The 24,918-nt window shown below is 53.1% G+C and overlaps 3 protein-coding genes across 3 annotated transcripts; 1 reads left to right on the plus strand and 2 right to left on the minus strand.

The window, feature by feature from the left end:
* Window positions 1–612: 612 nt before the first annotated feature.
* Window positions 613–8,803, minus strand: CTAM01_02918 (uncharacterized protein; the record flags this gene model as incomplete). The annotated part of the gene is made up of 3 exons (XM_060518956.1): window positions 613–1,158; window positions 1,214–8,562; window positions 8,668–8,803. 3 exons carry the CDS (start codon window positions 8,801–8,803, stop codon window positions 613–615), a joined length of 8,031 nt encoding a protein of 2,676 aa, XP_060386759.1.
* Window positions 8,804–11,048: 2,245 nt separating this feature from the next.
* Window positions 11,049–15,748, plus strand: CTAM01_02919 (helicase associated domain-containing protein; the record flags this gene model as incomplete). Its single annotated transcript, XM_060518957.1, has 5 exons — window positions 11,049–11,796; window positions 11,862–12,549; window positions 12,601–15,315; window positions 15,364–15,439; window positions 15,506–15,748. The coding sequence occupies 5 exons, from the start codon at window positions 11,049–11,051 to the stop codon at window positions 15,746–15,748; spliced, it is 4,470 nt and encodes a 1,489-aa protein (XP_060386760.1).
* Window positions 15,749–16,507: 759 nt separating this feature from the next.
* CTAM01_02920 (RNA recognition domain-containing protein) lies at window positions 16,508–19,792 on the minus strand (the record flags this gene model as incomplete). Its single annotated transcript, XM_060518958.1, has 1 exon — window positions 16,508–19,792. The coding sequence occupies one exon, from the start codon at window positions 19,790–19,792 to the stop codon at window positions 16,508–16,510; it is 3,285 nt and encodes a 1,094-aa protein (XP_060386761.1).
* Between the last annotated feature and the right edge of the window lie 5,126 nt (window positions 19,793–24,918).

Raw genomic sequence — 24,918 nt, forward strand, 5'->3', positions numbered from 1 at the left:
TGGGTAAGCGAGCCCGGAAAAATCGAGGCCACACTTTCGCTCTTAGGTCACGTGTCGTCAACGACATAGGCCCTTTGGTGTGTCTTAAGGGGCCGGTGCACGCAAATGAGAGATACATCAGGTACTTGCACTCCATGTTCAGGGCACCTCTGGAAGGTTAACATTGCCCGGCAAGGATCCCAGCATATGTACCTCAGGTACCTTGAAATCTAATGTTGTCTTCCTATCCTCGCGTGAACGCTGGTTGAGGTGGTTTGGAGAATTAAACAATGAAATGGTTCTCGCCGAATTCATTGAAAATACTAATACCTTGACCCCGAGAGTCATTCAGCGGTAGCTACTGCACGAGACACGGAATCATGTTTAGTCTCGCTCGTCACTTTTGATTTCCTGGAGATATCTCAACTTTGATGGAGCGTCATCTCCATCAGATAGTGCAACCATGGCATACCTTCGTCTTCCAGGGCCGCAACAACCGCCTTACTCATTTTAACCTCAAGCTAGAGAGCGAATCATCTTTTTACTCAACAAAGCCGCTTAGTGATCACGTAAAACAAAACTTTTAAATTTCAATGTTTGCCCCTTCCTTTTACTACAACCTTCATGCCCTATCTACTTGCCAAACACATCCTCACCAACGTCGACCTTACCCACGCTCCAGATCTCCTTCTCGTCCTCGACCTCGTCGCTAGACAGACCCAGGCCCCCTTGGCCACCCTCAGCCTCTCTCCGCTCACGTGCTTGGGTACCCAGCCGCATTGTGACGCGCTTGAAGTAATCCTGCATGCTCCTCTTGGTGTTCGGCGGCAGATTGGCACTTTCGACGTACTTGTCAAAGACCCGTGTCTCATCGTCCACCACATTGAACAAAGCCATAAATGCAGCTTCGGCGGCTAGCTTGACTGGAATAACAGGGTCCCTGACACTGGCAAAGATGGGACCTGCAAGCGCAGCAACATGCGGCCTGACCATGTCCATGTCCACGCGGCTCATTGTGCGGACAATAACCAGAGCAAGTCGGCGCGAGTCGACAGGGCCTCCCGGTTGAATCGTGTTGGCAAGTGCCTCAAAAATCTTCTTGTTCGAGTCGAAAGACTTTGTCGAATCTGAAAGGAGATATTTGCCCGTGGCAAGGATGACATTGTCGGCAATGTAAGGCTGTGATACGAGTAAGTTTTGCGTTACTTAGAGGCCATCACAACGAATTACTTACGTTCTTGTGGGACATGCCCTGGCCAAGGAGGTCGGGCAAGTCGTCCGCGAGAGGACTTTCAAGGAGACTCTTCGGAGACTCCACGAGCACTGCGTTCAGCGCCAGTGCAGAAGAGTGACTCCAGTGGCTAGTCACAACTCTGTTCTTAAGCAACCCATTGGCAGCCTCCTCGGGAACATTCTTAATCAATGCTCCAAGCAGCTTGGCGTTTGTGATTGTCATAGCATCGTCCCTCTCGTCGGTATCCATGTCAATGAGACCCAAAACGGCGGTTCTCGATGTTTCGCCCATGTTGGCGCCAGCTTTGCTAATGACTTCGTAAAGTGCGCTGAGCATAGCCGTTTTGACACCGGGGTCTGATGTCTTGGAGCCAGTGACGAGCTCGGCAATGAGCGGATCGATACGTGGCGTGTACTTGATAAGAGTACCCAACGCCTTGGCCGCGCGGGCTCTGAGGACCTCGCTCGATGTGTCTGCAAGAGACTTAGCGAAGGTGCGCTGAAGCTGAGGCAAGAATGGCTTCAGTGCCGCAGGCATCTTTTCCAAGAGGTTGTTGAGAGTCAACAAAATGGCAGACTTGACGTCTGTAGACCTTTCGGAAACAACACGAATGAGTGGACCTGTTATTTGTGTAACAAACGGCTTCAACGAAGCCTCGCTTGTCCGGTCGACGATATCGGAGATAGCCAGAGCTGCCTGTGTTCTCTGCTCCGGCGTGCCATTCATAAGACCCTGCAGGAAGATGGGCAGGATGGCGTTGATACCCTTGGGGAGCTCGAACCCGGGCAAGTTCGCGCCAGCCACACCAACCTGCTGGAGAGTTTGTCTGGTGGAAATAACCAGGCCCTCCATCTCTTCTTTCTTGAGCTTTTTGGTGAACTCGCTAAGTGCAGCCCAGGCACCCTTGACAACGCTTGCGTCTCTATCATCGAAGGAGATGAGAAGCGACCGCACAATATCTTGATTGTAGCGCGAATAATCCACTTCGCCAGCGGCAAAGAACTTGCCCAGGTGGCGGGTCGTCGCTGCACGTTTCCGGTGATCGTCGTGCTTTGTAAGCTGAAGTAGTACGTTCATCACTGTATTGAGTCCGTCATACTCGTCGATGGACAGGATCACAGTATCGAAAGATGTCTCGAGATCCTCTCGCAAAGCCTCGTCCTCGCAGGTAATGATGTTCTCCATCAATGAGTTGATGATGTTGGGCAGGCGGCGGTTCATAGCAGCACCGGCCACCCTCGACAAGGAAGCGAGAGCCTTGGCGTTGAACGCAGAGATGGGAGGGGTAATAAGCGTGGGGATAAGATTGGGAAGAATGATGTTTGAGCGAGTCGTCTCAGTAAGGAGGGTAAGCAGGGCTGACAAGGCGTTGTCGGCGTTCTCATCGGAGCGAAGGAGGTTGAGCAGGTATGGAAGCACCTGGTCCACAGCTCTCTTGCCCAGGATCTGCTGGAGAGAATCGAAGGCTTCTGCGGCAGCCTCTCTAACATCAGCATCTGAGTCAGTGAGGGCTGTTCTGACGACAGAAATGAGCGTCTTCTCGTGGTCCTCCAAGGCATCCTCTGAGGCCGAGGCAATGAGTTCCTTGAGGGCAAGGCAGATACCCTGCTTCGCGTCTGTGTCGGTGGAGGTTTGCAATCCCTCCTCAAGAGTAGGCAGCAGGGTGGAGAGGACACCATCACCGGCTTTGCGGATCAATTCGCCAAGGGCATTGCTAGCAATGACCTTATGCTCCATGTTGGAGCTTCCCAAACGCTTGATGATGAGTTGAGTAAGCGTCGGCACCAACTCCTTAAGAATGCGAGGGCTGGAAACCAAGGCCTTCCACACAGCAACGGCAGCGGAGCGGACGGCGTTGGCGGTATCGCAGCGGCAAACATAGAGAGCAGAGAGAATCTTGTTTCTCTTTTCTTCGCCGAGGACCTCGCGAAGTGATGCTCCTGCCTCTCTGGCGCTCTCCTCGTCCTCCTCTTCATCCTCGGCCTTGCCACTGATACCTGTGAGGTTGAAGAGAAGGTCACCAACGAGCTCGACTGAGCTAAGACGAATGCGGTAGCTGTCATCGGCCAAGCCGCGTTCAAGCTCTGGAAGTAGCAGATCAACAGCGCGAACAGCAAAGTTCTTGACAAGGAGACGACCTGCACGAAGAGCAGTCTCGCGGATAGACTCCACATCATCAGCAAGACCAGACAAAATGGGAGGGATGATTCTGCCCAAGTAGTTTGCAAAGCTGTTGCCAAAGCAAACAGGGAGAAAGATGAAGAGGGACATGAAGCCTTCGCGAACAGCCGGCTTGGTCGACTCGACGTTTTGCAGAATGGTCGGGAGAGTCTCTTCGAGTCTGGTGGTACCCAAACCTGCGAGGACCTCGCTGAGAGCTTGGGCGGAACCGAGACGGTCGCCAGCGCCGTTGTCTGCCTTGAGGGTTTGCATAAGGCCAGGGATGAGATCCGGCAGGGCATCTTCTCCCAGCTTCTCCACAAGTGATCCCAAAGCTCTTGATGCGGTGGCACGAGTTGTGGGGACAGGATCGACGATGGCAAGCTTGAGTCCGGCAACAAGGATTGGCAAATGCGAGACCAAGTCTTTTCTCTCAGTGAGATGCGCAAGACTGCCAATGACTTGTGCTGCTTTGCGCTTGGTGTTTGAACGGTCGCCCAAACCACGTTGCAAGATTCTTGTGACCAGCGCCAGTGACGGAGCATCCAAGTAGTGCACGAATTGGACCTTGATCAGAGAATCCAAGGCATCATCCGTGTATCTAGTGGGGTCGCTGAGCGCTTTGAGAAGGATGTCGACAAGACCCTTGATCTCAGGGTTACTGATTACCTCGCCAAATCTCTTCAAGCTCTTGTTGGCACCCGAGCGGACCTCCTTGTGACTGTCGTTGAGAACACCAGTGAGAGGGGGGATGATATCGGGCAAACTCTGCGCCAGTTGGTTGGGGTCAAGATAAGCCATGGCTCCCAGCAGGTCACAGGCTCCCTTTTTACTACGCCATTGGTCATCGTCCAAACCGTTGAGTAGGGTAGGAAGGATCTTCTTGACACCATATGAGCTCAGCTTGCCGAAACAGGCCTTTGCTGCTGCCAGACAGGAGTCTCGGACGTTGGCGTTGGCGTCACCAAAGCCAGTAAGAAGCTGAGGAACGATTTGAATGACGTAGGGTTCGAAGAGACGACCTAGGATGGTGGAAAGAAGCTCGTACGCCAGGAGGGCGGCTTCTCTCTGGTTCGGCTCCTTTTTGTTTTCCATGGCACCCCTCAGTGTCATCATAATACGCTGGTCTTTGAGTGACGAAATGCCACGACCCTGAACGAGACCGGCGAGACCATAAGCAGCACCACGCTGCTCGGCATACTTCTTTGAAGTCAATAGGGTCTCAAGGACCTGAGCGAAGTACTTGGATGACTTGTCTCCGTAAGCCCGGACTAAAGGTGGCAGGCAATCAGCAATAGCATACTGCACGGTCTCGGAAGGCGTGCTCAAGGTCGCCAGCAGTCTGTCGATGACCACAGGAAGTTTTGAATCACCTGGGTTCAAGTGACGCGCTAGCGCACCATACATGATGATGACAGCTTCGTTAACACGGTCTGACGCTTCGGTATTCTTATCCGGACCTTCGAGCGTACGCTCGAATACCTTCATCAACTTGTCAACCATTCCCTTGCCATGCAGATCAATGGCGTGGATGGCTGCATCTAGCATCTCGCCACGGACGTTCGCGTTCTGGTCACCCAAAGGCCCGTTCTCAATCAAGAATTCAAAGAAAGGATCAAGCTGCTGCTTAGCCATGTGAGGGGCCAACTCCTTGAAAGCAGATCCAATGCCGTGGCGCGATTCCCAAGGATCTGCCAGATTGGTTTTCTTAGGCATGCCATATTCATCCAACTGAGGGACACGCGGTTTGGCGAGGTCGGTGTATGAGGCTTTCAAAGACTCCAAGATAGGCTCCAGCGTCGAGTTGTGTGCCTTGCAGGCTTCAGCCAAGGCCCGGGCTGCGGCTCTACGGAGCTGACCGTCAACACTATCCAAGTAGACGAGCATCTTGGCTGGAACCTCTTCAGACAGGGCAAAGCCGCTTTCTTCCCAGATCTCACGACCAAGCTCCACATTCTCTTCGATGTCGTCGTGACATGCGATCCAAATTTCGTTGGAGAAATTGGATTCGCTCATATCAACTTCGGAGCTGATAGCCTGCAGCACAGCAGTTCTCACGCTGACTTGAGGAACGATGGATCCCTTAGCCAGGGCGGCGATTTCCTCGGATATCATGTTAGGGGCAACGCATCGGCACATGTCAGCGAAGCAATCCTTGATGATCTTGTAATGCTGAGTATACTGCTGCATGGCCATTATCAGAGAGGATATAACCTCCAAGCGAGGCGTTGCCGGGTCTTCGCAGATATTCGTATGGAAGGAGAGAAACTCGATGGCGAGAACAAGTTGAGCATCTCGATCGTCAGCAGATGAACCGAAGCCTCCGCTTGCGAGAACAGTAAATACTAGGGGAAGGGCGTAGATGAGAGACACCGTATCGAAAGGACGTTGCTCGCCGGCAAATCGCAGTCGGTAGAGCACTCGAGTGACGAGTACGTCGACGGGCTCTTCCTTGTAGTGCTCGGGTAGGGCACTAACCTCACGAGCGCGCAAGGTGGCCACTCCGACGAAAGGTCTCATAGGACCAAGGCGGCTGGTGGTACGGTCTGAGCATGCCAGGTAAGCCAGGGGAGCAGCATCGCCTGTGAGAAGACCAGCACCAGCGTCAATGACGTCCAGAAGAGCCTTGACAGCAGGTCCAATCCAAAGAGCGGACTCGGTTGGGGGTCCGGTTGCAAGACTCTGAATAATGCCAATGCCGCGTAGGAGTCTTCCCTCGATACGACGAACCGTGTCGCGGATTCCGGCCTCCTTCTTAAGCTGAGCATTGACCTTCGCTGTTTCCTCGGCAGTAAGCTTCTTTTGTTGGCCCTTTTTCTGGGCCAATTGCGATCTCAGCTCAGCCTCCCATTTCAGAATATCGTAGTCCTTATTGTTCTTGTCGGGTACAGTTGTCTGTGCCTTCTTCGCGAGGACATCCACGAAAGCAGTTCCCTCTGGGGTTCGGAAGATAGCAGCTTCAACCGGACCAATGGTGCGCAGTTCCTCGGGTTCCAGATCTCGGCGTATAATCTCGACAATCTTGCTGGTCATGGTATCGGGAGATACAAAGGCAAGCTCTGCCGCGGCGTTGCAGGCGGCTTGCTTCACTGCCTCTGATTTCTGGTCGATAGAAGTCCTCTCTGAAATCTCCTGCAGCAGGTCGCCCTCAATTTGGCGTGCCATTTCTCCGGGATCTCTTTCAACACGCAAACAAAGTTCAATCCAGCTTGTGCGGGGAACAAGCTCCTGTCTGGCGAGTACGAGCAGTGAGCAGAGCTGTTGATCTACGGCCTCTCGCACAGAGGTCTGTGAGTCTTCTGGCAGGCCCTTTGAGTTGACACATATGGCACGAAGAACAAGATGAAGGTTCGATTTGTCGGTTTTGGACAAGATAGCCGCGCTATCCTTGTCACCACTTTCCAGAGTTTCGAGCCAGTGCCAAATGCCACTCACGATAGCCTGCGAAACAAGTGCAGGTCTGATGACATAAACCTTGGTCAGACTATCTGACGCGATCTGTCTCGTCTTGGGGGTAGCCACAGAGGCCACAATGGCGTAAATGAAGGCCTCGGCCCAGGCCACGGCAACGGGCTTCGGTGTCCTCTCGGATAAATGCTCCGCAGCGGCCGCCAAAGCTCGGGAGAACCAAGTAAGCTCGTCTTCGGCTGTGATTTTACCGTATACACGAGGATTGAGCAGGAACGAGGGCTTCGGTTCAAGAGCGAGACACTGTCCAGTAACGGAGACTTTGGCAAGTGCTGACTTGAGCGCTGATGATACATTGGGTTGCTGCGACCACAACGTAAGGGTGATAGCGATGAAGGCGCCAACCGTAAGGTTATTTTGAGCTGCAACCAGAGGGTTGGCGACAATCTCGTTGTAGGTATCGAGAAGCTTGGGCACAGTAGCTTCGGCAAACTTGACAGCGTTTGCTGAGAGAGCGCCAGAGGCCGAAGCCAGGTTGTAAATCTCACCAAGGCGCAGAAGCCAGATGCGCCGTGTGGGAAACTTCTTGTCAGAAATACCCTTCAGGCATGCGTCAATGACCGGCTTGGCCACTTCAACGTCATTTTGGACTAAGTAGCCGGCCGATCTTGCGAGGGCCGACGTCTCAACAACGAGGGCGGCTTCATTTCCTTCCTTGGCTGAGACGGCCGCCAGAGCCGTTGCAATCTTGTCGGCGGTAGTCTTGGATAGTGGAATTGCCTCTAGCATTTCGCAGTGAAGGATTCTGTGGTCTGCTGATGCCAGCTTGCCACCCTTGACCGGCCCTACAATCTCCTCTGATATCTTTTCGAGTGCCTTTTCCTCGTGGCTCCGGGCAGCAAGGGCGTTGAAAGCCTTGACTGCCCCAGTACGAGTAATAGCGTTGCTGGACTTCACATTCGAGAGGATAGGTTTCAGCAAGTTGCCGACCAAGATTTGGGAAAGGTCGTAGTCCTTGGGAAGGCAGCCGATCAAGGGGATAAGAACATCGCTCAAAACAATCTCAGGGGCCCTGAGCAAACCCTTCTCGAGAGGTGGGATGATCTCCTTGGTGAGTTCTTCAAGAGTGACGAAGTCAAGGAAGAAGTCCTGGAGGCCGGACGCTACGTGGGCCGGTAGTGCCGTGCGTGAACCAATTATTTCTCTGACGTAGAAAGTGAAATACTGGGATTTCTGGGCCTCGAGGGCTGGCTTGACGGCAGCGATTCTCGAACTGACGCCAGCGATGATGCCCAGAAGAGGTGCTTTCGCTGCGGAAGGCTGCGCGGCCTTTGCCGTCAGGAGTTGGACAGCATCTTTGAGGGCCTTCTCGGGGTTTTGGTGCTTCGAGAAGAGCTTGCGCAGTCCTCGCCGGGTGACAATGATGGCAGAATGGGCCATACCACCCTTGGCGGCGGGTTGAAGACACTTGTCCAGAGCATCAGCAACACTCAGGAGAATCTGAGAAGCGAACTTGTCCCAATCAGAGGTCTTTGCAAGGTGCTGCATGAGCAAACTGCACCATTCGACGAGAACAAAGGCATTGCTCGCGGCGATGGCAGGTTTCTGTGACTCTGCGCGCAACGCAGCGATGAAGGCACTAAGGACATCAGGCTCAAGACCCTTGTCCAAGATGGCGGAAAGACATTTCTGAACAGCGAGTCGCGAGGGTCGGTCGGTGTAAAAGGCATGAGTCCAGAATAGTAGCTGGACAAGCTTGCGGGTAGATGCCGCGTCGGTGTCTGTAGCAACAAGATAGATTCAGCATCCTGTCTTGGAGAGATGATGTGCGCGGTGGCCGTGATAGGAACTTCACGGAGGGCAAGGGCGCAAAGAAGAGTTCGTACCGGCGTTGGATATCCTTTCCTCAAGAATGCGCAAATGCGCTATTCTTGTCGAGGTTGAGGAGGAAGTCAAGGCGGATCTCGTGGCAGCGAAATCGACAGAGCCAGAGCTAGAGCCATTGGCGACGACTTCAGTCATTTTGGCGGAATTAAGGGCGGACAGAAGGCAGCATTGGGGGCAAGTCGGCCAGCTGAACGGTCGACAAGCAGGAGAAGGGTCGTCGTCGGATTTCGTATGCGGATCGGGGGAAGGACGACGTCGAGTTGAGCAGAGGAGTGAGGTGGTGATGAAGTGAAATAAGAGGCAGAAACAAACGAGAGGTTCGCCGTTGGCACAAATTGCCAGGCAGCGGAGAGAGTGGTACCTCGAAGTAGCCGTTGATGCAGTTGGGTACGGTGCAAGCGGATAGGGTCAGGTCAGGTCACCTTACAGGTACTTTAGCACTGGGCTGGGATTATTTGCAGTTGTGCCGCCCTCCTTAAACCTCAGTCCAGTGGGAATACTTTTTCTGCCGAACGCAGCTTGACGGATGAGGTACCTGAAGTTCAGGTACTTGGGTAGGGTTGTGTGGCCCGGCGACCAAATCGAATGGGGTGGAGGGGTTGATGATCCATATGAGGCAGGCGGTGACCATGGTATCAGTTATCCCACCTCAGATATGTACAAAGTACCTGCCCTTTGATACGCAGCGACTAATGTAGGTGGGAGGTTCCAGCTCGTCGTGGCGGGGCAGAGATGCTTGACCAGCGGCTACGATCACTCATGATGGCTCATCCAGACTCACCAATCGCCATGCGTTCGTTTGCTTCCATTATCAGAGATGACCTGAGGTAAGGCTATGATACAATCTCTACCTCGGTAGGCTCAGCCCTCGACGAAGATAAATTTGCCCGTCTCTACGTCCCCCTGAACCATCATATAATCACTCGTCTTGTGATGCAGACAATGCATTTCTTACTTCTCTGCCACCACAGGCATGGTTCATAGTGCTGGAGCTCTCTCAGAACCTTGACTGGTGACGCAGGGGCAGCTCCCATGAAGCCCTAGCTCAAGGCAATGCCCAGGTATCTGCTAGGGAGCCACAGAAGTTAGGGGATTGTCACTGACCGGTCTGACTCAAAGAGGAGGGAAAATATTGAATTTTCCCTTCTTTCACTCACTCCAGCCACAATGGAAAAGAGAGGAAAGTACCTTATTCTCCACAGAAAAACTGCCCAGTCTTACTCCTATGTACTGCCTGACTTATTAAGGTCGGTTGGGTCGGTAGGTTTTGCTGGATCCCCCACCATTTAGTACCTGATGGGACCTGAGCATCTTCCAGACTTTCATCGGTGGTTGTTGTTCGGTTTGGCCTTGGGCGCAAAATCATTACCTTTGCATGTCGCGACCTATCTGGATTATAAGCCACGTGCAGTGCAGCATACCAACTGAACAGTAGGTAGAGAGGAACCCGTATCAGCTCAAAAGCTACCGGAGACACCTGCTGCCTACCCATCTACTTACCAGAGTATCTCCTCACAAATACATCATCATCATCATCCATCCATCCATCCCGTCCTCTACTATTTCGTGGATCCAGCCAGACATGGTAGCGTAGGCCACGTTTTAGCAACCTCAAATCCACCTTAGCCTTGCCAATTCCCAATACCGCCGACGGCCTGTCACTCCGTCCAGAATTTGGCGCCCAGTGTGCCAGGCAGGCACCCGACACCCGACTTTGCGGCAGAGACACACTCTCTTTGGGCTCACTCACTCACAAACACCCACTCACTGAGGTGCTTTACGCGTTGCACTCACTACCTTACCTCGCCTTCGCCCCGCCTCTTGCAAGCAATTCTGCCAGGGCCATTTATCAACCCTGACAATGCTAGGAGCCCAGCCACACCGTTGACATCACTCTACCTTGCCTGCCTACTCTACCACACTCAAATCGCCTCACACACCAAGCTACCAGGTAATTATTGTCACCTTCATCCCGGAGTGTGCTTGGTTTGCGCTCACTTGCCTCACACACTCAACCATATATTCTTGCTCACTCATGATAGGACCTCAGGAGGATTCAACGCCATCTCCGGCTGCTTCACCAGTCTTTGCCTTCCTACCGCCCCCTTCCGGTCCTTGGACCCTTCATTTTCCGCCTCCGTCTCCGCCTTCGCCTCTCGGCTCGGCTCCCTCTCCAGTCCTTCCCGTTTCTTCGACTGATTCTCCAACCTGAACTCATACCCCAAACTGCTTGCTTCTCACTAAGCAGCCCTCACACTCGGATTTTTGGACGCCACCAATCTTGCTTTCGACATTTTGCAGACTCACAAAACTCGGACCGGTTGCTAGTCGCAACTGATACCTCCTTCTCCTTCTTCAGCTTCACCCTACCGACCTTATCATGGCCGGTGCAAAGAAGAAGAAGAAGCCCGCCGCCAACCCGGCCAGAGGCTTCGCCACCACCTCCGTTGCATCATCCAAGCCTCGGACCGAACCCGCTGAAGGAGCCGATGCCGCTGCTGCGGCCCGGGCTGCCACTGTCGCTCCGGATGCTAGTTCCAAATCGGATGCCCCGTCAACTGATCCTCAGTCTTCCACCAATGGTGCTGGTGACAAAGCTGCCAAGGCGGAACTGAGCCCCGAGGAGTTTGAAAAGCAACTTGACGAGTCCGAATTGCAGCTCATGGTGGAAAAGTATGCGCAAAAGACCAAGCGGGATGCTCAACGCCAGCGCACCAGGCTTGAGACTGATCGCCGCCTGCTCAGAGGCCAAGCCGACACTGTCAACTCGAGGAAGTGGTTGCCTCAGGAGTTGATGGACCAGGTCCTTGATCTGATTCAAGCCGAGAGCCGCTTTGCATCGTCAAGTGTATCTACAGAGACCTCTGCGAATGGAAAGTTGCTGCCGGAAGAGGATATGACCATCAAGCTATGGACACTTCAACAGACACTCGCTAGTGTTGGTTTTCCAGAGGAACGAGTTCAGGCTGTGATGCGGCACATTCTTGATATTGCGCCGAACATTCCATCTTTCACCAAAGATAGCCTTTGGGGTCTTGAAGAAGCCCTTGACTGGCTGGCGAGAGAGTGTCCAAGTGATGAGTTGCCTGATTACGAGGGTCGAGGGAACAAGAGCGTTAGACAGTTAGGTAAGCTACGATTTTGTGAAATTCAAAGCCCTTGCCAAAGAAGCAAAACTGACCAGACTCGTCAGATACACCGGCTGAGAGCCCCTTGCCTTCAGGAGCCACAACTCCTGTACCTGATGGACGCCAGAAGCCTGGTCAAGCATCCAAAAACGGCAACAAGAAGAAGGCCGTGGTGACTTGCGACATTGACATTGAGCCAGATGAGCTGGTTCCTGTTTATCTCGAAACAAAGATCAAATTATTTGAGCTTGAGAAAAGTCAACAAGGAAAACGAAAGCAGAACAGCAACAAATTTGAGGCAAGTGACGGGGCAGATCTGCAAGCCGAGCTCCGCGCCAAGATTGTGAGGATCGAGAAGGACGTCCTCTTCGACAAGTTTGCTGCGGAGCAAGAGTGGAAGACCAAGAAGGTGGTCTTGGAGAAAGAGTTTGCAGCCGCAAAAAAGCAACAAGCCCAGGAGGAAAAGGAGAAGGAGCCTCCAAAGGCGGTCGCCGAAGCATCTGGATCTTCTGATGGAGACATCAACGACGAGGCCGAGCGTATCGCTGCTGAGATTCTGGCACAGAACGACGACGATGACGATGGCGGTCTTGGTGATCTCTTTGCCAATCTGCCTGTCACCGAAGTGGACGCCACGGGCAAATCAAGCACGGTGCTTAACGGCACAGACGGCGTCAAGATTACCATTCGGGATTTCGGAAAATGGACCGGTGTCTCCCCTATGCGGGCTTTGGAAGAGGCCTGCAGAGCGAGGTATGGCATTTCAATCACTGATGCTTGATACTCATGCTGACTTTGTTTCAGGGACGCCTCCACGAGGATCAACTACCGTCTCATTTCAGAAGTTCCTTTTGCTAACCGTCACTCTGTCTACATCACCTGGGCAAAGCCTCAGGAGGTCCCATCCGCATCTCAGGACGATACAGTTGACGTCGTCAATATTCCGTCAAGCTTCAGCTTCAGCATGAAGTCCATCGCCACTCCCGACAAGAAACAGTCGGAAGCATACGTCGCAACGTGGGCCTTGTTCTACATCTTCGGCACCTCAGCAAAGGAAGAGAAGGTCGGAATGAGGTTGCCTCATGTATGGCGTGAGTTATGGGATGAGCTTGCAGAAGCCAGAAAAAGCCAGCTGGACTCAGAAGATCGAGAGGCAATTAGAGAGTTACGGGCTCTTGTGCGCCAAAGACAGGATCAGGAACTGGAGGATGGCGTCATTCTCCCCAACGCCTTCAGGGGAAGGGCCGCTGCCCGCAACCAGAACGACAACAAAGACGAGGCAGCTCAAGAGGCCGCCAAGCGTCTGTCCAATGGGCCTGAATATTATCAAAATATTTGGGCTCAGAAGATCAACACTCCTAGGTATCAGACCATGCTCCAATCCCGCATGCAGCTTCCCATGTGGAATTTCAAGCAGCAAGTCACGGATGCCGTGGACAGAGAGCAAGTCGTCATTATCTGCGGAGAGACTGGCTGTGGCAAGAGTACCCAGGTGCCGGCCTTCCTCTTGGAGCACCAGTTGGCCCAAGGTAAGCCATGCAAGATCTTTTGCACTGAGCCGCGTCGAATCTCAGCCATCTCGTTGGCTCGCAGAGTCAGTGAAGAGCTCGGTGAAGGCCGTAATGATCTAGGCACGCCCAGGTCATTGGTAGGCTACTCCATCCGTCTCGAAGCCAACACTTCTCGCGAGACCCGGCTAGTCTTTGCGACTACGGGTATCGTTATGCGAATGCTGGAAGGTTCGAATGATCTTCGGGAGGTCACTCACCTGGTCCTGGACGAGGTTCACGAGAGGTCCATTGACAGTGATTTCTTGCTCATCATCTTGAAGAAGCTAATGCTGAGACGCAAGGATCTGAAGGTGGTTCTCATGTCAGCCACAGTCGACGCCGAGCGTTTCTCCAATTACCTCGGCGGAGCGCCTGTTCTGACAGTTCCCGGACGTACATTCCCCGTTCAAGTCAAGTACCTGGAGGATGCTATTGAAACAACCGGTTACACCGTTGGCCAGAACCCTCAAGAGAAGATGGTTGATCTCGACGATGATGTTGTCGAGGCGGAAGCCGAAGGACCCAAGTCCACAGTCGGAGCTGATCTTTCAGCCTACTCCGCCAAGACCAGGAACAGCCTTGCCCAGATGGACGAATATCGAATCGACTTTGATTTGATTGTACAGCTAATTGCCAAGGTTGCCTCCGCGCCTGAGTACATCCCCTACAGCAAGGCGATCTTGGTCTTCCTTCCGGGTATCGCAGAAATCCGGACCCTGAACGACCTGCTCTCCGGTGACCCTTCGTTTGCGCGCGACTGGCTCATCTACCCGCTACACTCCACTATCGCGACCGAGGACCAAGAAGCCGCTTTCCTTGTGCCGCCTCCCGGCGTGCGCAAGATAGTGCTAGCAACCAACATTGCCGAAACCGGCATCACGATCCCTGACGTGACTTGCGTTATCGACACGGGCAAGCATCGCGAGATGAGATTTGACGAGAGAAGACAGCTCTCCCGCCTCATCGACACCTTCATCTCCCGCGCCAATGCAAAGCAGCGCCGCGGGCGAGCCGGACGTGTACAGGAGGGCCTCTGCTTCCACATGTTCACAAAGCACCGGCACGATGCCGTCATGAGCGACCAGCAAACTCCCGAGATGCTGCGTCTCTCGCTGCAAGACTTGGCGATCCGCGTCAAGATCTGCAAGATCGGCGGCATCGAGGAGACGCTGAGCGAAGCCTTGGATCCGCCTTCGGCCAAGAACATCCGCCGCGCTGTGGATGCCCTCATTGATGTCAGAGCCTTGACGCCTGCCGAGGACCTGACGCCTCTGGGTAATCAATTGGCCAGGCTGCCTCTGGATGTCTTTCTTGGCAAGCTCATCTTGATGGGTGCGATCTTCAAATGCTTGGATATGGCCATCACAGTCGCCGCAATCCTATCCTCCAAATCGCCATTCACAGCACCATTCGGTCAGCGAGCTCAGGCCGACCTTGTCCGCAAGGGCTTCCGCAGAGGCGATTCAGATCTCCTTACCGTCTATAATGCCTACCTCGCATGGAAGCGCGTATGCCAATCGAACACCGCTTCTGGTGGCAAGGACTTCCAGTTCTGTCGCAAGAACTTCCTCAGCCAGCAGACCTTGGCCAATATTGAAGACCTCAAGGGTCAGCTGCTAGTCTCGGTTGCAGACTCTGGCTTCCTCATGCTGACTGACGAGGAGAGAAGAGCGCTCAATAGAGTACGCTACGGATCCAACTCGAGAGGGGGACGACGCAACCAGAGCTTCTTTGACATTCCCCAACGCGTGAGCATCAACAGCGAAAACGATGCCATCACCACAGCAGTCATCACATGGAGCTTCTATCCCAAGCTTCTGGTGCGGGAAAGCCCGGGAGCCCGAGGTTTGCGCAATATCAGTAACAACCAGTCAATCAGTCTTCACCCATCCTCTGTCAACAAGGGACACAATGAGCTCAAGTGGCTGTCTTACTACCACATCATGCAATCGAAAAGGCAAGTTTCCTTGTTATTCAGCCTACGAAGTGCATAGACAAGAAGCTAACAGGCCAACAGCGTTTATCATGCGCATGAGACGACGTTGGCTGACCCCTTTGCCATTGCTCTCCTGTGTGGTGACGTCCGAGCCGACGTGAGTATCTCCCTTGTCAAGCTTGAAGCCCAATTTCAGGAACTAATCCATTTCCCCCCCACATAGATGTTCTCCGGTGTGCTCGTCCTCGACGGTAACCGCTGCCGCTTTGCCCTGCCCGACTGGAAGACGATGCTCGTTATCAAGGTCCTCCGCACCAGGCTTCGCGAGCTCCTCACTCGCTCCTTTAAGCAGCCCGGCAAACTGCCGTCGGCACAGCATGAAAGATGGTTGGCCATCTGGCAAAAGATTTTCTCGCAGGAGGCCAATAAAGAAAGGGACATGACTGCGAGTGTCAGCAAAACATAGAATGTTTGCAGCATTCGCTTGTCCTAGGACGATAACCGTCTACACGGAGGCCGTCCTTCTGGAGGGGTGAAAGTCTGGAGGGGTGAAAGGAAGCAAGCAGCCTTGTGCATGATCCTGTCAAGATGTTTCTGCCTTTGTAGGCCCAGGAAATCCTGTTGCTAGCTGATGTGTTGTATACACGAGGGCGGTACATTGTACGACGCCTATGGCCATGCATCTTTTCATCTGGGGAATCATTTGGAGAGTCAGAGCAGCCAAAGTTGGATGAGATAGCATGTCCATTGATGGATACAGTCCTTGGGGTGGCCGCGAGGCCAACATCGCTAGCACTGTTTTACCGAAAGCCATTGAGGGAAAGCAGCAAGCACGCTGAAAAGAGCACCAGCTGTGCCTTGTGTATGGTGGACAATGACAGACTACATGTAATTATCAAGCCAACAACAGATGCTTGTACTTGTGTCTCGCTAGCCTCACTCCGCAAAGTACACTCTGCCTCTTGCAACCGCACATCAGTGGAAGGTTCCGAATCACAAAGGATGGCTTGTACAGCAAACAGATCGAGTTAGACGCAAGTACGGAACCTAGGCTAGCTGGGGGACAAGTCAGTCGAATAATTAGATGACAGAGCATTAGGCACTTGATATTAACCCCTTTGATGTTGAGGCATGATAAGATATGTATAAGTGTGTGTTTCTGTGTTTGCCAGGACTCCTACTCAAATGCAAGAGTCATAATACCATTTTCCCATAAACGCCGTAATTATTGACGGTCTTCCACGACCGGACCACTGCCATTTCCCCCCACACTTTCTCCGTCCTTGGGCGCATTAGTTGTAGTAGTTGTAGACATAAGCAGAGCCTTGAAGTCGGCATTGCTCTTCATCGGTTTCCGAGTCTCTGTTTCCACACCAGCGCCATTGACTTTGGATTCTGGTTGTGGATTTGCGGCAGGGCCACCCTCTCTCACGCTCAAAGCCTTGGGCATAAAACCCAATCCTCCCCTCTTGGCACCGCCCAAGACTGGCCGCTTGACAGCCGTGGAAGGAGGGATAAAGGCAGGGCCGGTCCCAGCCTTCTTTGGTGCCGCAGTCTTGTCAGTCTGCTTCTTGCCGCCAGTACCGTACACAATCTTCTCTGTCCGGAATTCTCCTTTTGCCCGTTTCAGCTCCTCAACAGATCCGGTTCGCAACTTGCGACCATCTAAAACATAGCCGTCGAGCTGGAGCATGGCGCGACCGGCACTTGGTTCGTCTTCGAACTCGATCTTGGCGCCACCATGACTAGGCTGGAGAACGAAGCTCTTGAAGCCCCCCACCTTCTCAACAATTTCCTTCACCCGCGCGTCGTTGACAGTGTCTGGGATATCTAGAAGGGCGATGGTCCGTGAGGCGATCTCGGCGCGACTTGGCCCACCTTGAAGGCCAGTCGCATCACCATTGCTGTCTCCCATCGTCGCGTCTCCGTCATCGTCTCGACTTGGCGCCGGAGATGCGCCCTCTTTCGAAACAGCCGCTGACCTCTTGTAGATGCTGGGTGTTGACACTTGTACGGCGATGACGTTGCCGCGGAAGTTGACGTTGTTCAGCCCAGAAGCAGCCTTCTCGGCCTCCTCCTTGGTTCCCATTTCAACATAGGCTGCTCCATGGCCTTTACCTGCCATGTTTTTCGGGATGCTGACGCGCTTCACAGTTCCGTATTTCTCGAAAACCTTATGGACGTCATCCTCGCTGGCCGCAGGGTCGAGATTGGTGACGTGAAGTTCTCTGCCTTCCTCGATGGCGCCATCACGCTTCTTCGCACGGGACGGATCAGAGTACATGGCCGATAATTTGAACTTTCCATCGAGAAGAGTACCATGCTTTGCAGTTGCTTTAGCAGAAGCCGAACGATCGCGAAATGTCACGTAGCTGAAGCGTCGGCGAACGTTACCCTTCAAGCTGGGCATCCTGATACTCAGTATCTCGCCGCAATCCTTGAAGAGGCTTGCGATGTAGGCCTTGTCTGCTGTGGGCGGGTAGTTGGTGACGAAGAGGGTCAGATCAGTTCCGGGTTTGACGTTGATTTGGGCCGGTCCGAAGTATTTCCCGTCTCGGAGCAGAGCCGATTGAGCCTCCTCCGGGGTCCTGAATTCTACCATGACCGTCTGGGTGTTGTCTGAAGGGTCAATGGCAGGGTCCGTAACGTCGACAATGTGGCCGTACTCTTTGAAGTATTGGCGTATTTTGGTCTTGGTTGTTTCCGCAGGAAGGTTGCTAACGAGAACTGAAGTGTTCTCTCGATCCCTTTTGAGGCTCTGATTCTTCAAGGCTGTCTCGGCCTCTGTGGCCTCACTTCTGGGTCGTTTGTTGGTAGTATCATCGGCTGTATCAGTCTCCGCTTCCCGCTTCCTCTTAGAGCTGGAAGACGCGTCATCATCCACCGCTTGAACTGCATAAGCATTTTGCTGTTCTTGCTGAGCAGCATAGTACTCAGCGGCTTGAGCTGCCTCTCTCTCTCGCCGCTTGGCGACCTCCTTGCGGGATTCGTAGACCGTGTCAATAGCAATGCGAACCGTACTGGGGAGCTCGTAGTCATTGCAGTGCTGGACGTAAACGTCAATGACCCTCTCAGGCCAGTCTAAGCTCTTACGCTTGATGGCCCTTCCGAGGACAGCTGTAGCCACCGACGGCACTCTTAAGCCAATCGCCGCGGTGGACGGTGTTGGGCTGCGGTCTTTGCCGTTGGCGGCAAACACCATCATTTCCCAAAGGTAGTAGTTCAGCCAGAAGTCATAGCTATCGGCATATAGCTGCTTTTCGGCCAGCTTGTGCCACTCGCTTCTCGCTTCGTCGACGTTGCGTTTCTTCTCGGTTAGATACTGAATGTAGATGCGCTCCAGACGGAAATTAGGATCGCCTCTGTAGCTATCGCTGTAACGGTGTTTGGCCTCCTCAAGAGATTCAAGTGCAGCGCGCAAGCCCATATCAGCGACATCAACGTCCTCGTCGGTTGCATTCAGATCCATTGCCTTTCGCTTGAGGAACCCGCACCAGGCCGCGTACATGTCGATGAGCGCCGTCATGCCATTCTTATAAAGCTCAGGGTTGCTCGTCGCCTTGTGTTTGATCTGCTCGATCTCGTTGAAGGGGAGCTTGGCGTCTTCAGCGGTTAGGATGTAGCGCGACCAAATGGCCCCTGACCACGGGCAGTGGTCAACAGCCCGACGCAAAACATCAACCATACCCTGGGGCGATTGTGCATATGTCCCAGAGGTAGATAGAAAGCGGACATATTCATTCCAGGTGGTATCGTCGAAGGCAAAGGTGCCGGTCAAGGCTCTGGCGTAAAGTCCCCGGCAGAGGTCACCCGTAGCCTCTGCCTGCTTATTGCTTCTCTTGCTCTGAGCGCACTCCCACTCAAGATATTCTCTGAGGAGATTGCGGTAAGCTTCGTCCTTGCCCTCACGGGACGCTTGGCGCAGCTTAAATTCGTAGTCGTCACGATCCTCGGTCAACTTCTTGGCCTCTTGTGATTTTGGATTTGCAGTGATTCCCTGCATAGTCTCCTCCCAGGCGGCTTTGTTATAGGTCGATAAAAACTCGGAAAAGTCTTGCATGGTACTGTCGCGGGTTACATGTGGAACCTGCAGTCGATCGGTGTAGAGGAACGTGATGCGGCGGATTCCCTCGGCGGTGCGCGAGCGTGCGAGCAGCCCACTTTCCAGTGATATCCATCGGTTCCAAAGTTCGTGACTGTCGTTGATTCGGAATAGGATGGCCTCGTAGCCTTGCTGCCATAGCGAGAGGGCAGCGTTGAGAGAAAAGAGCTCGCAGCCCATGCGGCGTTCCTCGTCGGGCCATCCTGCTTCGTAAGACTGACTGTCGACATAAAGGGACCAAAAGTAATCGCAGTATGCGCGCCAGACTTTGACGCTGTTGGGTTCGGCCTCGACGGCATGTTTGAACAGCTCGATGACATGAACGCGCTTCTCTAGATCGTTGGCGTGTCGACTGTTCTCAGCGACGTAATCCAACCATTTGTCCTCCCCTACCGGCAGGGTCGCCATCTTGCAGAAATCGTGAGGTCGTCAACAGACGAATCATGGGAGGAGCAGTCGTCACAGAGTGTGGTTCAGTCGTTCGCTTGCGCCAGACTCATGCACCGAGGGTGTAAAATTGAGGATGATGCGATGCCGACGGCGGCGACGAGGGGAGGTGGGTGTGGTTTGTCAACGGGGACGTGGACGACGAGTTTTGTTGAAGAAAAGTCAAGCTTGGACGGTCGGCGCGTGTACGAGCTTCGGAAGCTGCTAGCAACGATGAGTATTCGCAATCGAAGAATTGAAGTCGCGGTAGCGGCAGCGACACAGACTGCGGCTCTAGTTCCTCGCAAAAGGAGAAATACAGTGTTGGCCAGCAGCAACGACGAGAACGGATTGAAAATTAAAACGTGGTCAACAGCAAAATGGAAACCTTTGCGCCGGTACGAGACAGGGCGGGCACGTAGGCAAGCAATGTCTATTCAGCCCGGCCGCCTTGCTCTCTCCCCTTTTTTTTTCTTTCCGTCTTTGCTTGGTACCTACCAGGCCAGGCTGTGAGCAAAACAATACAGCAGGTACGTTAATTGGTTGGGGTACCTTGGGCGTTGTCGGCAAGTACACGGGTACCTCAGGTACCTACCGCGAAAAATGACAAGAACGAGAAGGAGCGCTAGTGGAACTTGGAGCTGCAACTGGCAGTCATAAAATCTTCTTTTGCGGTGGAAAATGCCCATTATCCTCATTTACTGAGTTGTCCTCTGGTTCATTTTCTACATTCCCATATGATACGAAGGTTATAGCATTCCAAAGTCGAGTAAGCTCAGTGTCGATACTGCCTGGTTACTCTACTGTACTGCTAAACTTGCCGGTGTGTACCTTACACAAACTGGGATGATGCATTCTAGTAAGAGTCAAGCCCTAGGATTGGTACCAATTGCCCAGCCGACTTGCTTATGCTTAAGCATACTTGAAGACATCGACTGCTGCGACGTCTCATTCATGGTTGCACGGAACCTTGGACATTGGGACTCTCCTAGGTGAAGGTACCGTGAACGCCCAGGACTCTTATGTAAGGAAACGCCATAGATCGAAGACACGGACCCAATCACGGCCAATTGAGGCAAGGTAAAGTTATCTTACTGGTTTGCATGCTTTGCGAAAGCGAGCGTCAACATAACTTGCGGGAAGCTCATAGAGGCCGGGGTATCGAGAGGTTGAGAACGAGGGAAAACCACAGCGAAACTACACGAACCGCCCAGTCCTGCCTCGTGTTCATTTTCCGCACACTCTCGCAGACTTGTCGATACATGTAGCTCGAACCAATACTTAGCTTACCTCACGCCCACGTAATAGGTCACCAGCGCGTCCCTGATCAGCTGAATTGAGATGAGAAGTGGAATGCCGGGCACATCTTGTGGGGAGGGAGAACCAGAGCCCGCCTATTCCCGGAGCAATACTACGCCGAAGCCCGGCTGTTATATTCTGATGAATGGACACGGCCGGCCGGGCAACAGTCCTTATCGCCGTACAAAAAAGATGTTAAGTAAACTTTTGGTAAGAATTTTCCAAAGGGGCTGAACTTTATCTCGTTTGCCTTGCCCGGCTGTTTAGCCGTTTTTCAGATGGCTGAGGAGTAAGACACCAAGCCGTTGGCGAGGCCAGTGGGCTTGGCATTGGTGAGGTCATGCCGATGTGCCGCGAGAATGATGCGACGCCCAAGAGGCTCTTGACCTGCTGGGTTTTTCCAACTCTTGTGATTCCTTCCATGCGTCTTGTTTCTGGCTCCGAGTACATTTCCAGGTACAGCCGATGTCTCCCCCTTTCTATGCACGTTTTGCTGGTCGAATCGGCCATCATGATCGTGAACTAAGCATCGCTATTTTCAAAGCACTTGAGCCCAGCTATTCATAGCATTCGTAGTGATCTCCAGCGCTAGTCTCCCTACCTTGCGGAATGGACTCAATGGAGTCATGAGCTTACTCAAAAAGTCGTACCAGTGCTGCTTACGGGTACTTGCCTTAGCCCTCAAGGGCCTTAGCCCGCAATTTACGCGAGTCTATCTGTAAGTCGCCTAATTCAGAAGTCTAGACTCTGATGTCTGGTCAGCCGGCTCCGATCAGTCTCGGCACCGGAATGAACTCCGAGTCCGGATCTGACACTTGAGTCTCGACAGCATACCCGTCAACAGCTTCTAAACTTCGACTTCCCACCACTATGAAACCACGTGATATGCAATCGACGCCTGTAGATGTATTCGCTGTATGCTGGTTCAATACGACTGTCACTCGGGCGGGTGGTAAAATGACAGCTAGTCAGCATATGATTAACCCTCTTTCCAATACCGTTCCGATTTTCCTTGTTGTCACAGTCTCGCCGAGGTACCGTTACTTTGAGGATGTTGTAGAGAATACCATCGAATAAAGAGGGAATAAGTATAATTTGGGGCATTAAGTTGAGATATCGATAGAGGCAGAGGTAGTTATGAAACGTAGAGACATGGGATCTGTTGATGCATTCCGTCACCCAATGACCTGTCAGTCTACAACGCCGGAGCCGTGGTCCGGTTTAGCGGAGTCAGTAGTGACGAAGACGGGCACTCCGGCGCCGTCTCAGCCCAACGAGATCAGCTACACGACTATGAAGATTTCGCGAAGCTGTCTGATTTACTCATAGAGCGAATATGACATCCTACTCAGTCTACCGCCACGAACATTCTGATAAGCCCATGTTTATCTGCATCAAGTTGGCAGCTGTGCTAGGAAACAGAATATCCAACTAAGGGCATCACTGTGTCTTTCTGCCATATGACCGGGCCTCAAGAGATCTGGTGATGGAGAACTTGAATAGCAGAACCAGTCATCAGTATCTTCACACCGTTACGCAGTCGCGAAGCAACGAGAGCCGGAACGACAAGTTGGCTCAGCCATCAACATGAGACCGCAATGGAGAACCCTGAAGATTTCGGGCAGGCGGTCGTCAAGAAAGAAAGAAGAAGAAAAGAAGAAGAAAAGCTCCACTTTTGTGGTGCTTGTTACAGCGCGCCCCTTCTGATTTATGCGCAGGGGATGTCTATCCTAGGCAACGCAAGCCACATATAGCAGAACAGCCGAATTATTGCCATCGAGATGTAGCCTTGTTTGCCAGTAGCCGTGATGCCGCGAGGCGCATGAATTCGCGACAAGCGAGTCCATTTATCGACGGCAAAGCCATGTTCAGGTCAAGATGAAGGGGCAGAAAGAAGCAAGCGGAGAATGCGGCAGGCGACAGGGCAAGCTGTTCGACATTTGAATATGGCCTAGCTGTTATGGGGCTTTCGCAGTCGAATGTGTACGTTTGAAAAGAATGAGTGAACTTCTGGAGATGCCTCCATAGGTACCGGTTGTAACCATGATACGGCGGCGACAGAGAATGGCCTACGCCTTGGGCAGGCCTATTGTTCCGGCTGTGCTCCGTATCTTGGAGTTAGCAGCAAGAAAGTGAGGGTCAAGTGCAGCAACGGAAAAGCCGAGAGATTTGGCAAGCACTGTCCAGGGCTCCAGGCCGCTGAGTGTGTGGATAGAGGCTTCCCGTCCGACTCAGGAGAGCGCTGAAACAGGGGAGCGAGGGGTCATGACAGCGGTACTTCATTCTGTCTGCCCATTCGAACATTATGTGCAAGGGCCAGCGGCGGAGGCCAAGTAACCGGCGGTAGACGCGCAAGTCTCCGGGACTGCGGTGCGAGGAAGGCATACGGACGCTGAGGATAGCATGCGTTTGGTGGGAACGAACAGGATCGGAAGAATGCTGTTGGTTGAATACGAAAACACCCTCAGCTCGAGCTCACAAACTTTTCAACTTATCTCATGTAGGTACCTCACAACGTCGTTAACATTTATTCATAGAACGTTTGTCTTTGAGCCCAGGTTACCTTGCATGGGATTGGCATTCAGCGCGTTCCTTACGACCAGTCAAGTAGGTAAGCGGCACAGGTTTGGGGTCTGGGTATAGCAACTTGCTTGAGGTTAGTAGTTACAAACCCATTGGTCCTGTCAGCACTGTCGGATGACAGCTTACATAAGGTACTTCCAGGGCCATGGAAGAGAGGAATGGAGACCAAGGTGCCTTAAGTAAGGCCGTCCAGGTCCCCATGCCGGCGACGGGAGTGCCGCACCGGCATCCGCAGTTCATGCAGCCCGATGGAACATGGAACTCCCAGGTTCCTGCTTTCCTTTTCGGGCACCCGGTTTGTCATGCTGCAGTCTTGTTCCCTTGTTGGATGACGACGGAATCCTCGTATCATGGTGCGCAGTGCGCACAGGCTAAGCGAATAGATCGGAAAAGGAAGTCTTGTAGCATTCTACCTTACTTACCGTGAACTTGGGTGTCGGGATGGATTTTGAACGATGCGCTCCGAGCCCGTCGCGGCCGTCTCCTTTTCCTATCTTCCGTGCCTCCCTAAGTCTATGGTGAAGCGATTGATGTGCGGTGGCTTGCGGTGGCTTGCGGCGGCAAGATACACGACCTGCCTAGCGCAGATCAGCCTCGGAACCAATGACAGGTGGAAGCGGTCGATGAGTGTAGGTACCTAGGCACGTGCTTGACCGTTGTAGACCCCTCATCGGCCAAGAGGACAAAAAGCGCAGTTCACAGGCTGGATTCGCCCCCTTTCCACCAATCTGCCGCCAACCTTCGTTTAGGTAGTCTTTAGCTGGGGCACGTCGCGCGAGGGGGCTTTGACTGTGCCCCGTGTCGCAACTACAAGCAATTCCTATCCAGCCAACCAACCCCTGGCTACGACTACGACTAGGGATCGGACGACCAGGCAAATAGCAGGTCGTTGGGGTCGGATGGGGCCAGCGTTCGCCAACAATCCGACAAGGTCCTGTTAGAGACGGGGCCGAATTCGTGCGTGGCTTATTCTTCAAGAATAGCTTCGGACGATCTGTAAGATTTAATAGGACGACGCAGGTGCAACCCCACGGCGGCACACCTATATCAGCGCTACTTTGATGTGCAAACATGAGCCAACGTTATGCGCCGCAAACTCGACCTGCCGTATTGTTCCCATCATTCTTGCTCTGTAGGCCGTCGAAAGTATTGTGACGAGGGAATTGGACATGGAAGCTTCACGTCTGGATTGTGCGAATAGCTCACCAAGAAGAGTGGATGTACGG

This window comes from Colletotrichum tamarilloi (genome assembly GCF_030869305.1).
Source record: "Colletotrichum tamarilloi strain Tom-12 chromosome Unknown Scaffold_6.1, whole genome shotgun sequence".
Classification (NCBI taxonomy): Eukaryota; Fungi; Ascomycota; class Sordariomycetes; order Glomerellales; family Glomerellaceae; genus Colletotrichum; species Colletotrichum tamarilloi.